The 18,329-nt window shown below is 38.9% G+C and overlaps 1 protein-coding gene across 25 annotated transcripts in view; it reads left to right on the forward strand.

Annotated features, from left to right (window-relative positions):
- Positions 1-18,329, forward strand: part of MAP2K5 (mitogen-activated protein kinase kinase 5) — a 279,080-nt gene that overhangs the window by 146,490 nt on the left and 114,261 nt on the right. For all 25 annotated transcript variants that reach the window (XR_013520769.1, XR_013520770.1, XR_013520771.1 and 22 more), the window contains 2 exons: positions 7,668-7,741; positions 8,703-8,753. Coding sequence is in view for 22 of the 25 variants with exons in the window: in XM_054239383.2 (XP_054095358.1) it covers positions 7,668-7,741; positions 8,703-8,753 (125 nt within the window). In the remaining 3 variants the exon portion in view is untranslated. The remainder of the gene's footprint in view (positions 1-7,667; positions 7,742-8,702; positions 8,754-18,329) is intronic.

The following is an 18,329-nucleotide window of genomic DNA, read 5'->3' on the forward strand; positions in this document are numbered from 1 at the left end:
TCAAAAAGTCTGTATGTGTAAGCGAAGTCTCAAAAGGAGAAGAAAGAGAAAAGGGGACAAAAAATAATTTGAAGAAATAATTGCTGAAAAGTTTCCAAATTTGGTGAAGCTTGTAAGCCCACAGATCTAAGAACTCAAGGAACCCTACCCAGGGTGGGATGAACCCAGAACCACACCAAAGCACATCAAAATTAAAATTTTGATAACCAGTGACTAAAAAGAAAATCTTAAAAATATTCACAGAAAACAGAACACATTAAGTAGAGAAATAAAGATAAGAATGACAGCAGACTTCTTGTCATAAGCTATGCAAGCCAGAAGATAATGGAAAGATATCTTTAAAATGTTGAAAGAAAAAAGTTGTTCTAGAATTCTGTGCCCAGAAAATACATTTTCCAAAAATAAAAAGGTAAATAAAGATTTTTTTCAGACAAATATGAGGGAATTCATTGCCAGTGGACCAGCATTACAAAAAATGTCAAAGGAAGTTATTTAGGATGAAAGAAACTGATACCAGATAGATGGTTAGATCTACACAGAGGAATAGTTTCACAAATTGTAAATGTGGATAAATAAAATTTTTTTCTCACTTTCAAATTTTGTTAAAATATAATTATTTAAAGGAAAAATAAAGACATTGTATTATGGAGCTTATAGTGTACATAGAAGAAAGATGTGTGAAAATACCATAAAAGATGAGAAGAAGAAAATGGAAATATACTATTATAAGGTTTGTACAATATAAATGAAATACCTAATACTACTTGAATGTAGACTGTAAGAAGTTAAAGCAACATATTGTACTAGAACAACCACAAAGAAACACCTTCAAACAGGCTGCCAAAATCCAACCCATGGGCAAAAATGGGGTCTTTGCCTGTTTTTACAAACACAGTTGGAACACAGTCATGCCCATTCATTTACATGGGGCCTGTGGTTTCATTTGCACTATGTCAGCAGAATTTGAGTAGTTACCACAAAAAGCTTATAGCTCTCAAAGCCTGAGATACTTACTTTATGACTCTTTACAGGAAAAGTTTGCCAACCCGTGGCTTAGAAGCAAATAGTAGAGATTAGTAGGATGCTAAGAAATAGCCCAGCTAACCCAAAAGAAAGCAAGAAAAGAAGAAAAAAAGGAACAAAGAACAGATGGGGCAAATAGATGGTAGATTTGAACCCAGCCATATCAGTAATTGGATTAAATGTGAATGGTCTAAACAGTCCAATTAAAAGCCCAAATGTCAGACTGTTTAAAAGAGCAAGACACAACTGTACAATGTTTGCAAGACACCTATTTCAAGTATGATGACAGATATGTCATTCAACAATAATCGACAGATTGTTGTAAAGCAAAAATAACATGGCAAGGCGCAATGGCTCACACCAGTAATCCCAACGCTTTGGGAGGCAGAGGCAAGCAGATCACTTGAGGTCAGGAGTTTGAGACCAGCCTGGCCAATACGGTAAAACCCCCGTCTCTACTGGAAATACAGTAGTTAGCTGGGCGTGATGGGGGTCACCTGTAATTCTAGGTACTCAGGAGGCTGAAGAGAATCACTTGGACTCAGGAGTCAGTGAGCCAAGATCACACCACTGCACTCCAGCCAGGGCATCAGGGTGAGACTGTGTCTCAAAAAATAGTAACGTGGGGTTTATAATTTATGAGAAGAGGCAAAACTAATGCATAATGACAAACCACTCAGTAATTTACCAAAGGTTGGGGGTCAGGATGGAGTTGACTATAAAGTTTTTAAACTTTTACACAGCAAACTTTTTGAGGTGACTTGAAAAACTTTTTGAGGTGAGCTTAAAAACTTTAAAGGTTTCTAAACCTGGGGCTGGGAGGGAGATGATGAAAACAGAATGGACAAAGGCTTAATGTTTTTTTTGAGACAGTGATTAAAACAGTCTAGTTGAAATGCAAAGATTTGTTTGAGGATGACTGGATGTCTAGTACTTTAAAGTTTTTAAATGTTGAACACAGCAAACTTTGGAGGTGATGGAAGTGTTCTGTATCTTGATTGTGGTGTGGGTGCATGGATGTAGACATTTGCCAGACTCATTAAACTACATACAAAATGGCTGCATCAAATTGATTTTTTAATGAAATTTATTTCAAAAAGTAAAGTGAAACAAGAGAAGAAATTTCAGATATTCAGAAGTTTTTAGAAGTTACATCAGAGGGAAATGCAGTAAGTTATGTTGGTCTTCTAAGTGCTGGCCTGAAGACCAGGCTGTATTGGATTGGTTTCTGATTCAGCAAATCTGGAGTAGAACACAGAAAGCTTTATTTTTTAAATATGTACAGCCAAGCTGAGGAGCTATTTATTTGCATAACTTTCATTGTCTTTATTAAATGAAACATCCCTATTGTTCAGAAAGAAAATCCCATTTAGAGTATACATAAAAAACATTATTATCCTAAAATCTCATGAGCAGTAGTTTTGCTCAAAGAATATACCAGGCTGCTCCTGGAGGCCAGGACAGGATTGTGCTCATGTTTCCACAGCACCTCGGACCGTATCTGGCTCATGGTAGGTAAAGTATCAGGAAATGTGTGTGAGTGAGTGCTTTTAAATGACTGTGCATTCTTCTGAGAATGAAGTGTCATTTTGAAATGTATTCATTCTGAAGTGTAGTCCATTAAATGGGAAAAGATGCAGCTCCTTTTCAGGCCAAATTAAGGATTTTCTCAGTCAGGATGTTCATCTGTTTAGTAGACATACTATCTATTCACCATTTACTCAACAAATATTGTTTCCTGTATACCAGAAACCATTCTAGCTGTAGGAGTGAACAAAACAGACCAAATATGCATTCATGGAACTTCCCTTTAAGAGGGGAGTACTGAGAATTAACAGATCTATATGTAGAAATATAGTGTGTTGATGGTGCTAAATGTTTAGAAGAACACTGAGGCAAGAGAAAAGGGAAAGGGAGTATCTGAGCTGGGAGGGTATTGCTACTGCATGCTAGGTGATTGGGAAAGGCTTCCCTTAAAAAGGTAGCATTCAGGCAGAAATCTAAAGCAAAGGAGCAAGCCAGGCATATACAGTCTGTAGAAGCAGAGTATTCCAGGGACACAGAGCCACAAAGCAAGAGCGTACCTGGCAAGAAGGCCCGTGAGCTAAAGCAGAGTGGGCATGGAGAGGAGTGGCAAGGTGAGAGTATGGGGCAGCTCCAAGGGCCTTGGGGACCTCTGGGAAGACTTTGCATTTTTGCACTGAGTTGGAAAGGCTTTGGAGGTTTTGGGCAAAGAAGTGACGTGGTCTGACTTGGGTTTTAAAGGCGTTCCTTTAGCTGCTGTGTTGAACACAAACTTTAATAGAGCAAGTATAAAACTAGGGAAACCAGCTCAGTAGCATTGTTGAGGAAAGGGTGCATATAGTCTGGCAAAAATGTTTCCTTATAAACATCACATTGGTTTTACAGTTCTACTGACTGGGCTTTGGAAATTATTTTCTTTCAGCTAGTATTTTACTCAACTACAGCTTAAATTGCCACAGTAGCAATATAAATTATTTTCTAAATATAGTGAAATATATAACTTTTTCTAGCTTTGTGGATTACCAGTTAATAATAATACGCTTATAGAGTGTTGGACAGTCTAAAAGGAGTTTTGCATTCGTTATCTCATCTGATCCTCACAGTTCTTTAATATTGACATGGTAACTGTTAACTCCCTACAGAGTTGGAAACTAAAACATCACATGCCAAGGCCAAAGTCATGTGCGAAATTTGTGACAGGATCAAACAAACCTCGGTCATCTGTCTCCTAGCCCAGATTCATTGACTCTGTTAAAGGAGACTGTTACGTTCAAATTATGTCTCAAGATTGCTGATCAGGGAGACATTTATATTAGCCAATATAATGTATCATTTAAAAAGCCATCGACCAGTGAGCAAGATACTGTGCTTGGTAGCGATGTATAAAGTATACCCCTACCGTGTGAACTTGTTTCTTTGGATAATGATACTGATAACAGCAAAGGCATTAAGTAACTCTTAGTATAAAATGTCATAAAAGCCGAGTGTGGAGGCAAACACCTGTAGTCCCATTGACTCGTGAGGCTGAGGCAGAAGGATCACTTGAGCCTGAAAGTTTGAGGTAAGCCTGGGCAACATAGCAACACCCTGTCTCTGAAATACATACATACATATATTACAAACATAAAATATATGCTTTTTCCCAAACAAAAGGTGCAGACAGTAGATGTTACAACAGTTTGACGGAGGTAGTGACTTTGATGGGTGAAACGAGGTGGGGGCAGGATTCAGATAGTGGAAAATATAGAGGAAAGGCTTCTAAACCTGGGCGGTGGGAGGGAGGTAAAGAAAACAGAGTGAACAAAGCCTTAATGATGTTTTTTTTTTTTTCTTTTGAGATAGTGATTACAACGGTCTCACTGGAATGCAAAGATTGATTTGAGGATGACTGGATGTCTGCTACTTTCACACATAAAGTACTCTGAAAAGCAGGTTAAGAGGAGAGTGTACAAAAGTCATACAGTAGTAGGCTTACATGTATGTTAAAAAGATGTCCAAAAGCTGGAAAAATGCAGTCAGGTTCTTATTTACACCTTGTCTTTTAGAATAGAGTTTAGCAGTTTTGTTGCTTTATTATTTTCTCTTTCCATTGAGCCACTGAAGTCAGATGTGTCTGATTGAAGATTTGCTGCTCTTAGCATACCTCTTCATTTGCAGGCAGCCCCTTCTTCCAAGAGCTCAGAGTATTTGTTCATTCACAGTCTTCATCTGATGTGGCGGCTTAAGAATAGTTTAGGGCAAACTTGCCCAACCCGTGCTCCACAGGCCACATGAGGCACAGGATGGCTTTGAGTGCAGCCCAACACAAATTGGTAAACTTTGTTAAAACATTATGGGTTTTTTTTTTGCCCCCCGCCCCTTTTTTTAAGCTCATTAGCTATCTTAGTGTATTTTATATGTGACCCAAGACAGTTCTTCCAATGTGGCCCTGGGAAGCCAAAAGATTGTACACTCCTACTTTAGGGTGTCAACATATAAAAGAACAAATTGTCCAGAAGAAAAATATTTAAAGCTGAGGGCCCATGATAAGAACTAGATTTGAAAATAACACCAAGCTGTGTAGAATCTAACATTTGTTTCAGTTCAGCAAACATTTCAGTGTCTACTGTGACTGTCTACGAGGTGTTGTGCTAACTGCTGGGGCACACTTGAAGGCACAACCCCATTCTTAAGGAATTTATGTTCTGGTGTGTGGGGGGGCATGTCAGAGAATACTTAACCTCCTCCTTAAGGAGAGAAATGATGTAGCGAAAGTGTTATATTTAAGGTTTAATATGATGGTGGCCTAAGAATTATGTTGAAAAAATAGAGAAAACTAGAGGCCAAAAGACCAGGGACTTGCCAGTAAAGGGAACATTTATATTAGCAATATTTTTTTTTGAGATGGGTCTCGCTCTGTTGCCCAGGCTGGAATGCAGTGGTACCCTCTTGGTTCACTGCAACCTCTGCCTCCCAGGTTGAAGCAGTTCTCCTTCCTCAGCCTCCTGAGTGACTGAGATTACAGGTACCCATCACCATGCCCGACTGATTTTTGTATTTTTAGTAGAGATGAGGTTTTGCTATGTTGGCCAGGCTGGTCTCGAACTTGTGACCTCAAGTTGATCTGCCTGCCTCAACCTCCTAAAGTGTTGGGATTACAGGAGTGAGCCACTGCTGTCAGCCATGTATTAGTAAATTTAATTTATCATTCAAAAAGCCATCAATTGGCCGGGCACGATGGCTCACACCAGTAATCCCAGCACTTTGGGAGGCTGAGGCAGGTGGATCACCTGAGATCGGGAGTTCAAGACCAGCCTGACTAACATGGAGAAACACTGTTTCTACTAAAAATACAAAATTAGTTGGGTGTCGTGGCGCATGCCTGTAATCCCACCTACTCGGGAGGCTGAGGCAGGAGAATCACTTGAACCTGGGAGAGCATGTCTCTGTAGCAAGCCCTTCAGATAACACTCACTATAACCTCTATCAGGAGGCTGTATGAATTCAAGGTGGTATGCACAGGCAGATGTAAGCTCTTTTTATTGGTATTATCACCCCAAGAAATAAATTCACAGGGTAGGAGTATACTTTATACATCTTTAAATGTATCCCTTCCAAGCACAGTATCTTGCTCACTGATTGATGGCTTTTTTTTTTTTTGAGACAGAGTTTCACTCTTGTTGCCCAGGCTGGAGTGCAGTGGTCCAATTTTGGTTCACTACAACCTCCGTCTCCCGGGTTCTCTCATCACTGAAACAGAATCATCAACATAAAATAACCACACATACTTGTGGTTTCCATTCTTTATGTATTCATTCATTCAACAAATGTTTATTGAGCACTTGAAATATACCTGGCACTCTTTCAGGGGCTGGGAAGTACTGTAGTCAAGGAAAGAGCCAAAGTCCCTGCCTTCATGGAATTTACATTCAAATGTCAGTTGTCAGGCACCACGAAATGAGCTAATATATAAGAAAATGCCTAGCACATTGTGTGTCACATAAGTACGGTTCAGTAATAGTTCCTGTGTTTGAATTGGAAATTTGAATTAAGTGTCTACTCTTGGCAAGATAATTAGTTGCTGTACCCTTTTGCCGGACGGAAGGTCAGGAGAAGATTAACCCATTTACAAGTTTTTTAAAAATGTTCCACGAAAAAAAGTGAGTCTTTTGTTCAGTGTAAATTGTTCCACGAAAAAAAGTGAGTCTTTTGTTCAGTGTCAGTATAGTTGAAGTTATGTGCTATTTCAGATGGAACCAGTTGTCTCTGCTGGACCCCTTTTGCCATAAAAGAAGCATTGAAGCAGGTGCTGCTCTCTGCCATCAAAAGTGGTGTGCTCTTGTCCTCCTTGGGTGGTTTTTGTGGGCTCCCTGAATTCCTGAAAAGGCTCATTGTTGTCACTGAGGATGCTTCATAGAAATCCTTTGTGTCATTACTTAGCGACTGACTGCTTTGGTGAAATCTATGTCAATTCTTTTGTTAACTGTAACAGCAGTCAAAAATAATGTCAGAGAAAAGAAGGATAAATGAAACAAAGTCTAATAAGTGCAGGCATTACACACATACATCTTTTAGATAAATTTCTAAGTATTCTCTGAAGTAGCATTTGCCTTGTAAAACATGGGAAATTCTAATACTACGTTCATTTCGTCTTCGTTTCCTTCAGATACGACCTGTTACCCATCGCATATGAATGATTTTTCCTTCTTGGCCTCCCTTTTGGCCTTACTATTACTTAGATGACAGGACTATTTTGATAATTACACATATAGAGCAAAACTCATCCTTTTTGTGCATATTTTTTTGCAAGAAGATTCCATTTTCTTAATCTACCTACTTTTCCTGAAAAACTGGGGATAGGGTGATGGGTGTATTTACATTGTTGTAAGCCAAGGTTTGATTTCACTTCCACTTGAAATAAACTTGCTTCTGTAGAAACCAGACATTGTTCAAAGTGGAGGAGTTAAGACCTTACATTTTACCTTCAGATAAAAAAAAAAACTTTTCATTGAATTTGATACTTGAATTTCAGATTGTGCAAATGGTGTCATTTTTGCAACATGTGTGCATATGTGCTTTTAAAGAACAAATGCTGTAGCTACATGGAATTGGTTACATGGAATTTTCTGGTCTCATTTTAGACGTGAAGCCCTCCAATATGCTAGTAAACACAAGAGGACAGGTCAAGCTGTGTGATTTTGGAGTTAGCACTCAGGTATGTCTCTTTTTCCTCCCAGTGTGTTCTCTTCTCTGCAACAACCTCCTTTATTTTCAGTCTGTTCTCTGGATTGAAAAATCACCTAGCTGCCAGACAAACAGAAACACTGCATCTTTTCCTCGGCTGGGAGTGTGTTATTCATTTTTAATCTCTGAGCGAGTTTCCTTCATCAGAATATGATTGTTCATTGTTTAATGACAGTAAAAACTGCTGATATTGTAATTACTACTTACGAATAGCAAACTTCATTGATATGCAGCTTTGATATGAAAGCGTTTTGGCCAGACAAAAGGGAGGGCAGAGTGGGAGATGTGCCTGGGGAGCCCAACTGGCCCACAATAAAAATTAATATTGGGAGCAACAATGGTGGAGGGCCATTACAATGTGCAGCACAAATTTTAATTAATTTCCATTTTGGGCCTCCCCTGAGAAACCCAGTGATAGTGACCCATGAGCGTGCTGTGATGTTGATTTGAATTGCAGCCACCTTTACTCCCAGCCAAACACGAAGACCAAAGCGAAGGTCATCGTTGTATTATGAGTTGTCAAAGTCTGTTATCCCTCCAGCGTATTTAGTGTTCGTTTCATTCTAGTAATGCATGGGGCTTCATTCACATCTTGAGGCATCAGACTAAAAATTGAGTGTGTTCAAATTCTGCTTTAAATTGACTTTTTCTATCAGATGGGTTTGCGGTACTAAAGCGATAAGCATCCTGCTTAAGTGAATTAAGGTTATCTGCTATAAACTGTAATGCTGTGCTTGTTTAAATTGAAAGTCACATTCAAAAGAAAAGAGAGATTTAATCATTTTTAATGCCTTTGTAGATAAATTTGTTCCCTTTTACATAATTTTTAGTTGATTTATACGAATGATGATTGTAGGTTAAATGAGGAATAATTGCCCATTTTATTTCCACATTATCTTTATATTGTTCTAACAGACTGTTTTGTCTCATAGCTGGTGAATTCTATAGCCAAGACGTATGTTGGAACAAATGCTTATATGGCGGTAAGTAAACTTATGCAAAAATAACATTTAAAACCAACATCTTTATCTTTATGTACTTGGTAATGTATAATTCTTGAATTAATTCCACAGCTTTAGCCTAGCAGATCATAAATTACAAAGTCAATCTAGTCATGATCTGATTTTTAAATCTTTCTGAAAGACATTAGGGTTTTTACAGGAGCTATCAACTTATCTGACTTTGTGGACTTAACTGCTTGGTTCAAGTGTGAAATCGCCGAGTTTTGAAGTTTAATCCTACGGAAAAATCGCACCTTGTAGCATATTGGCCACTTTTCCACAATTTTAATTTCATTAACCCTCAAGTATACCCAAATGTCAGTCAGTACAATTGGTTGTTTTTTTCTTGGACTACAAACATGCTTTGTCACCAGATCAGAATTAAATTATTGATGTAGCCAAATTTTATTTATGGATCTCTGAATGTGAGGGTTTAGGGGGCAGTTCTCTATAGAACCTCTATATTTTGTTTACTTGTTTGATTTATGCCTATTCTAAGATTAGTTGCACTGAAATAAACTTACCAACAATAAAAAATAGAAGCATAAGGCTGTTTCAAAGACCAATGTAGACTTGGCTTTTGAGTAAGGGAAATTATTTGTATCCATAAAAGTAATTTATTATGGGTTTCCATAATAAACTTGAGAGTCGGAGGGAAAAAAATTAAACAGGAATCTTACCTAATGTTATTTTTGGAGCAAAGTTTTGTCTTCTTATAACAACTTAAGGATATTTTTTGTAAGAAAGCTCTAAATTTATTTAGGTACTCTCATCTCTAATAGTCTTTGTTTATAGATCATGAAATCAAATGATGTTAATATAGATAAAACCATGAGTCTTATTCTCAGTATTCTTTGTTTATATATATTATCTTGATTAAAAGATTTAGGGATGGAACCTTATTCTAAACCTAATTTAAACCTAAACCTAATCTCAGAACAATACAAAACATTTTGTTTTCATTCAGATACCAGAATAGCTCATTTTTGTCTTGCATTGTTTTTAAAGAAAGTTTTTACTTTCTTGTTTTTTGAAGCATGATAATAGGAAAAAAAAAACCTCTGATGTCGTCATATCTGTTTTTATAAAACTTAATCACCTTCCTTTCTCTACCAAGTTAGATGATATTGGTGAGCCACCTTTATAGCTTTGCTGAATGCTACAGTTGCAGTCTTTGAAAGAATATGAAGCACTGTAATTTTTTAAAAGATGGGGTACATGACTGTAAATGAAACAGTTGCTCAACTACCCAGCATGTTCTTAGTAGGTTTAAATTCCTCTGATAATTAAATTGCATTATATTTGAATGTACAAGTCCAGATTACAGTTGTCTTTCCCAGGTGTACATTAAAGAAATTAGTTTTTTATTTTTGTTTATGGATGAATGTGATGCGTCCATCTGTTAATTGAAAATGTGAGGATTGAAATTATGAAATGTTAGCTCAGATTGACATAACTAAAATTGGTTTGCTTCTTGGATGAGTGAATTCTTGTCGTCAGCTTTGTAGTTCAAGCTATAAAAAGCGTAAGATACCTAGAAAAGGAGAAATAATAGCAAAGCAGCATCTTATACTTTTTTTTTTTAGCTTTAACTACAAAACTGAGTTTTGCTCAGTTCAGTAGGAGGCTCTTATTACCCAAGTACTATTTTACATGGTGTGAGGTTGGGGATGGGAGGAGGTGGAAATAACCTATATTATTATAATAAAGGTGGGAATCCCTGAATCCCTGCCTTTTATCTGCTGACAGTTTCTTGAGAGAGAAGAGCTGAGCTTTTTTTTTTTTTTTCAAAACCACAGTCGTTCTCATTTTAGCTGGTATATTTTATAATTTTGAGTTCAACATTAGGCCCTATGCCAAATATCCATGAACTATAGTTATTAGGCCAAATTCAATTTACTGGAACAATGTACTGATCATTCTTCTGAGCTCTTACTGCCTATTTTTGTAAATAAAGTTTCACTGGGATATGTCCACACCCATTTGTTAATATATTATGATGCATGGCCGCTTTAGCACTACAGTGGCAGAGTTAAGTAGTTGTGACAGTTGTAGCAGAGAGCATATGGCCCATAACATGAAAAATATTTTCTAGCTGACCCTTTACCGAAAAAGTTTGCCAGCCCCTGGTCTGTGGCAGTGAAAGCTGTATCTGAAACTGAGCACCTTCAATTAATCAACCAGCATTGACTGAGCACCTTCTGTGCTGCTAGACAGGTACAGTGGAACCATTCTATAATCCAGATAAGACTTGGGTGAAACAGGAAACATGACATTATATGTAGCAGCATTATGTGTGACATAATAAAGACTTAACTTGTACCAAACATATGTTTAGAAAATAAGATGTACAGGCCGGGCGCAGTGGCTCAAACCTGTAATCCCAGCACTTTGGGAGGCCAAGGCGGGTGGATCACAAGGTCAAGAGATCAAGACCATCCTGGTCCACATGGTGAAACCCCGTCTCTACTAAAAATACAAAAAATTAGCTGGGCACGGTGGCGCGTGCCTGTAATCCCAGCTACTCAGGAGGCTGAGGCAGGAGAATTGCCTGAACCCAGGAGGCAGAGGTTTTGGTGAGCCGAGATCGCGCCATTGCACTCCAGCCTGGGTAACAAGAGCGAAACTCCGTCTCAAAAAAAAAAAAAAAGATGTATTAATGTGATGAGTCAAACAGTATGTGGAAAGGGTGCTTGCACAAGAGAAAGGTCACTGTGAAAGGATGAGCAAAGACACAGAAATAGAAGGCATGGGTGAGGGTGAAGAAGTGGGGAAGAGGAGCAATAAAACATTGCAGGAATATATAATTAGAAGTCATTTGATGCCCTCATTTTACACATTTCCCTCACTTTATATTCATGCATACTTCTGTACAGTGATAAACATCAGTATAATAATAGCTTACACTTAAGTAGCTTTGTGTGCCAGTCACTCTTACATAGATGAACTCTTAAATCCTCACAACACTATGACGTAGGTAATATCATTATTTTCATTTTAGAGATAAAGAAACTGAAGCATGAGAAGTTAACTTATTTACCCAAGTTCATGAAGCTAATAAGTGTCAGTCAGAACTCAAAATTAAGTGATCTGCATTCAGAGACAAAATTTTTAATTGCTGTGCCTTTCATTATACCCATATTATTTATGTGTCTCTCCCAATCTAGATTATGACTTTCACAGTGGCAGGATTTATTCTGTTCACTCTATATATCCAGCACCTCACACAGTGTCAGACAAGTGAATTAGTTCATGAACACTGCATTCCAAAAGGGTCTTGTTCACTGATTATAAGCAGAGCATTTAACTTTTCATGTTAGGAATCTTTCTTGTGTTACAAAGTATAGATGGCCCAACATTACTCAAATACAGCCGGCTAGGCTACTCAAACTATTGAAAAGAAAATATATCAAAATGAAATAGCCCTGCATATTGGAATTACTTTATAATCCTGTAATCTGAAGTGTAAAATATAGAAAAGATAATTAGGGACCAGGCATGGTGGCACATGCCTGTAATCTCAGCACCTTGGGAGGCTAAGGTGGGCACATCTCCATCAAGAGACTGAGACCACCCTGGCCATCATGGTGAAACGTCCTCTCTACTAAAAATACAAAAATTAGCTGGACATGGTGGTGCATACCTGTAATCCCAGCTACTCCAGAGGCTGAGACAGGAGGATCACTTGAACCCTGGGGGCAGAGGTTGTGGTGAGCCGAGATCACGCCACTGCACTCCAGCCTGGCAACAGCGTGAGACTCCAAAAAAAAAAAAAAGAGAGAGAAAAGATCATTTGGAAAAAGGGAGGCTTTTGTAACATCATTAGTCATTTAGAAAAACCAAGTTTGTGCACATTAAGCAGTGTGCTTATAGGAGACTTGCAAAGTCATCTTGATCCAGCCTCCTCGTTGACCAGTGAGAAGACTGAGACCTGGAAAAGTGAAGTGTCATGCTCAAGGACATACTGTTTTTTAGGGGCAGATAATTATTTAATAGGTTCAAAAGATACCTTCATTCAAAGCATGAAAGATTTTCAACCACATTTTTAAAGGATTTCATCCAGAAGGATTATAAAGGATCCAGACACTTGCAGCTTATATTAAACCATTTTTTCAGAAATTCTTTTCTTTTTTCTCCCTAAGATAGAGTCTCACTCTGTCACCCAGGCTGGAGTGCAGTGGCATAATCTCAGCTCGCTGCAACGTTTATCTCCTGAGTTAAAGCGATTCTCCTGCCTCAGCCTCCAGAGTAGCTGGGATTACAGGCACACGCCATCACTCCTGTGTAATTTTTGTATTTTTAGTAGAGACAGGGTTTCTCCATGTTGGCCAGGTTAGTCTCAAACTCCTGGCTTCAAGTGATCTTCCTTCCTTGGCTTCCCAAAATGCTGGGATTACAGGTGTGAGCCACCTCACCCAGCCCAGAAATTCCAATTACTAAAAATTTAATTGTTTTTAAGATAGAATTTCCTAAAACTTTAACCAGCTATTCAGTCTTTCTGGCTTACTATCATTTTAAAAATCAAATATAAAAATTGGCACTTTTGTTATGATTAACTGCAGTTTTAAAATGAAAAAATCTTACTCAAATACTTGGTCTTTGGGATCAAAAAGTCAATCTAAATAACCATTCTTATCTCCAGAACATTTTTTTCAGCCCAAGCTATTCCAATTGTTGGAAATTGTCTTTACTTGGAATAAAACCCAGACATGTTGCATGATCCAACTCAGCTGGCTGTGCTCGTGCGGTGGTAGTAATGGTAGTGGCGATGACTGGAAAGGGACTGACATTAACTGAGCATTCCTATGTGGCATGCACTGAAGCACATTACGGGAGTGATAGAATCTTCACACAACCCCAAAAGAATACATATTATTACTACTGTTTATTATTACTATCTTCATTTTACAGATGAGGAAACCAAGGATAAAATATCTGTAACCCAAGGTTTCAGAGTTGGCAATTTAATTAGGACATCAACCTCTAGTTTCCACTAATAGCACACAGAGTTATTTAGATCAACTCTTCTGTTTAAATATGCTGGCTAATTTTTTTTTTTAACCATCTCAAATGCACTGAAGAGCTAAAAAGACAGTGCGCTACTCCTGGGACAAGTTTTGAATGAAATCCTACCACAGAGAGGAAAGTAGAATAGGAGCCCCATCACTGCTTATTCCTGAGGGCATTTGCCTGAATCACAGTCAGGCAAGAGTGGCAGTGGCCAGGTTTCAGGGCCCGCCTAAGTAAGAAGGTCTCAGGAGAGATCTCTGTTCCATGCCGAAAGCCTAAATGGCTAACCTCAGTGTAAGAGCAAACTAGATCTAAAACTGCTCCTCTTCCCACAGTCCCAGGAAACTGAAGAGGAGGTATCTGGAGCTAAGCAGAGAAGCAGAAGAAATAGGAAAAGTGGAACAAGCTGTGAACATAGCCTAGCCCTGGCACAGATTTGCACCCTGGGTGTATGTATACATGTCCTGGGTTAGACAGGGCACTTCATGCTGAGAAGTGGTTTGAGGCAATCTCCACGTTAGGCCTCAGAATACCTCTCCAAAATTTTTCTTTCTTTCTTTCTTTTTTTTGAGACAGAGTCTTGTTCTGTCGCCAGGCTGTAGTGCAGTGGCATAGTCCCGGCTCACTGCAACCTCCACCTCCTAGGTTTAAGCAATTCTTCTGCCTCAGCCTCCCGAGTAGCTGGGACCACAGGCGCATGCCACCACTCCTAGCTAATTTTTGTATTTTTAGTAGAGGTGGGGTTTCACCATGTTGGCCAGGATGGTCTCGATCTCTTGACCTTTTGATCCACCCACCTTGGCCTCCCAAAGTGCTGGGATTACAGGCGTGAGCCACTGCGCCCGGCCTCAAAATTTTTCTTTTAAGAGGTAAAACTAGCAAGCAAAGAGAACTGGGCACACAAGCAAAGAGAACTTCAGCCACCTGAAGAAGATCAGCAGGAACAGCAGGCAGCAGAAACAGATGCATACAGACTTAAGATCACAAATTTTTGAAGTAACATAGTAGATTTTTAAAGTCCTAAACAAAACTTCGAGATTAAAATTTAAAACTCACTGTATTTGATAGCATGTTAGACATAGGAGAAGAGAGAATTGGTGAACTGGAAGATAGATCCGAATTCAAGCAGTCTAACTCTAGAGCCTGTTTTAACCAGTGTTCTGTCTGCCTACACTGGGATCTTGCCAATGAAAAAAAAATCTTCATCACTTTTGATACATATTTTGACTATACACTAGCCTGAAGTTTTTGTGCCTATTTTGTTAATTTTCAAGGTAGCCTGAGTCTGAACAGAAATTCCTTTCTTGGAAGAGATAAGGGATATTCCTTGGTAACTTCCTGCTTTTGACAAATATCGTTGTAAACAGACAGCTCTGGAATTAATTAACTAAATGTGGATTCTTGTCAAGGCTGAGTCACAGAGGGCATTGAGGGAGTATAGTGTGGGCACCAGCCTGAAGGACTGCTCTTTAAGATCTTCTATAAATTCTACTTATGAGATCATCACCCCTCTTTACTGTTCTTATTAAGAACAGGTCAGAGTTTTTTGTTTCATTTGTTAGCTTGTCACTTAAACCTCACTACGAAGGTGTTTTAGACAAGAGTCATGTTTTTCCTATTATTTAGCTTTTCACACTGAGGACAGCTGTCATGTGAGAAAGTAACCTCAGTTTTAGCTTTTTAGCTGGTAAATATCCATCACAGAGATTCTGTCAACAATGTGATACCTGGTAGCTGGTTTTGTTTTTTTTTTTCCAAGGGAGAGGACGGAGCAAGCCACCTTGGCTTCAGGTGTGAGAACAGCTTTGAATTGTGCAGCCTCAGGCCGTCATATCCTGGCTGCATAAATTCAGAATGTTTTGGTGCTTATCTTGTGTCTAAATCACTTCCAGGGGCCCGGGCATATTTCCCAATCTCTGTCTACCTTAAGAATTGTTGAGGATAGACACGTGGAGCTTGCTGTCGGCTTTTGCTGAGCATTCTTGCTCAAGCACTCCATCACAGCAGTAATCTTGTTTCATTAGCTTATTGCAAGAATCATTTCCCCAAAGAGGGGTCATCAGAATCTCACCCTTAAAAGAGTTCTCTTGGCCGGGCGCGGTGGCTCAAGCCTGTAATCCCAGCACTTTGGGAGGCCGAGGCGGGTGGATCACGAGGTTGAGAGATCGAGACCAACCTGGTCAACATGGTGAAACCCCGTCTCTACTAAAAATACAAAAAATTAGCTGGGCATGGTGGCGTGTGCCTGTAATCCCAGCTACTCAGGAGGCTGAGGCAGGAGAATTGCCTGAACCCAGGAGGCGGAGGTTGTGGTGAGCCGAGATCGCGCCATTGCACTCCAGCCTGGGTAACAAGAGCGAAACTCCGTCTCAAAAGAAAAAAAAAAGAGTTCTCTTATTTGCCGTCTAATATCTGTGAACATTATCACTTTTTCTATTTTTTCTTTTTAAATTTAATTTGATTTTTCTGTGCTTTATTATCAGCTTACAGTTTGCATTTGTTTTGATAGTTCAGTGGGCAAATGTAATGAGTGTGTTTAACCTCCTTTTTGTTCCTGCCCAGATATTTTGTGTGTGGGCTCCACTTGTGTGTGTGTGTGTGTGTGTGTGTGTGTGTGTTCTGTATTCTGGATGAAATGCTTGATACCTGTCAATCAGCAGAATGAAAAAATGGAGAGAGGAAGGAAAAAAGGGCAGGGAGCAGGGCAACACTTAATAATTCTGGAGGGTTTTAGGACTTTCATATTTGTTGGAAGTTCTTGATGGACATGAATAGCAATGTATGAGGAAGTTATATTAGAACTCTCTAAGGAACTCATTTGTTCATGAAGTAAACATGTATTGCCTCCCTTCAGTCAGCATGCATTGACTGTGTACCTGTTGTGTATCAGGCATGGTACTAGCTGCCTAGTACTTTCTTGGCCTCTTAGGAAGAACAGACTAGAAAACAAATGATTTTACAGCACAGTGTGATAAATAATAAGATATGAACAGCATTTGAATGAAGTACAGAAGCAGGAATTTATAATTCTGCTATAGGAGTAGAGAACGGTTTTACCTTACACAGGAGCTGTGTGAGACGTGCTCGTTAAGCAGAGAAGAGGAAGGCAGGGAGATCTAAAAGGTCATCGTCTCAGCAGGGAACATGGAAATGTTTAGTGACTGGAACTAAGTGGACCAAAGAATCACCCAGAGAAATTTTTTTAAGTGAGGGTCTCTAGCCTTGCCCCCAGAGATTCTGATTCTGGAGGTTCATCTGTATTAATAGTCAGCACGTCAGACGTTCTGTGATGGGTATTCCAAAGACTGCACTTTGAGAAATACTGACCAGCTCAAGACTGTGCTTGGCTCTTCTGACTTCTAGTTGTGGGGTCAGTTTGACTCACTGGAAAGAACTCTAATTTTGCAGTCAGACATAACTGGCTTTGAATCCTGGCTCTGCTCCTGGACAGTGAATTTAATGCTAACACATAGCTCTAGACTTGAACAAGTCACTTCCTAAGACTCAGTTTTTACATTTGTAAATTGAGGGCAATAATACCTTCTTTTGCAAAATCATTATGAAGCAGAACATGCAAAGTACCTAGCCCAGTATTTGCCACTAGTAAATAGTCATTAAATGATAGCTATTACTGTCCTCTTTGTTTACTGGATACAGCACTCATAATGGTTAGTAATGTAAACTAAACCTCTCAGTGCCTCGTTTTCTTCATCTGTTAAATGGGGCTGATAAAATGGTAGCAATGTTACAAGGATGTTTGTGAATCTGAAATGAGACGTGCATGAAAAACACTAAAACAAGGCCTGCTACATTAGAAATTCTTTAATAAATGAATTTCACACATAATTTTATTGTTGATGTTGGTAATGTCAGTCCTGTAACTGGCCAGCCAGTTCCATATGATACATCTTAGAGTCTATTGAATTGGCTGTTGGGGTGTAAGTTATGATCTCAGCCCTGCCATGGTTAGCCTGTAATCTTTAGCAATCATCCCTCCTTTGTGAGACCTCAGTTTTTCTTATTCATTTTTTCATGTGTTCATTCCAAAGTCTTCTATGAAGTACTGTATTGAATGCCAAATCCTAGAGGGATAGATCAGGCTGCATCCATTCAGTATGAAATTATTCCTGCTGAAGCAGAGAGTGTTTATGTAGCATCTTTTAGACCAGGTGTTTGCTATACGTCTTGAATGGAGGACCAAGAGTCCCAAATGGACCTTTCAAACTCTTTGTTGGTTCATATACAAAGAAACTCTGATCAGTGGAATGAAATGTTGAACAGTAGAATCTGGGTAAAGCATATATGAATGTGCTTTGCTTTAATCTCATTCTTTCAAATTTACTGTAAGTTTGAAATTACTTCCAAGTAACAAATTAAAAGAAACTCTACTGTTCCAGACCCATCTAGTGCAAATAAGTGATAATATATAATGTTGTATAATATGTTACTCCACAACCAGGACCACTGGATTTGGAGTGGGAAGATCTGGGTTCTAGTCTCAGCTCATTCACTACCACTGCAGTAGGACCTTGCCTAGATTACGTCACT

This window comes from Callithrix jacchus, chromosome 8 (assembly GCF_049354715.1).
Source record: "Callithrix jacchus isolate 240 chromosome 8, calJac240_pri, whole genome shotgun sequence".
NCBI lineage: Eukaryota > Metazoa > Chordata > Mammalia > Primates > Cebidae > Callithrix > Callithrix jacchus.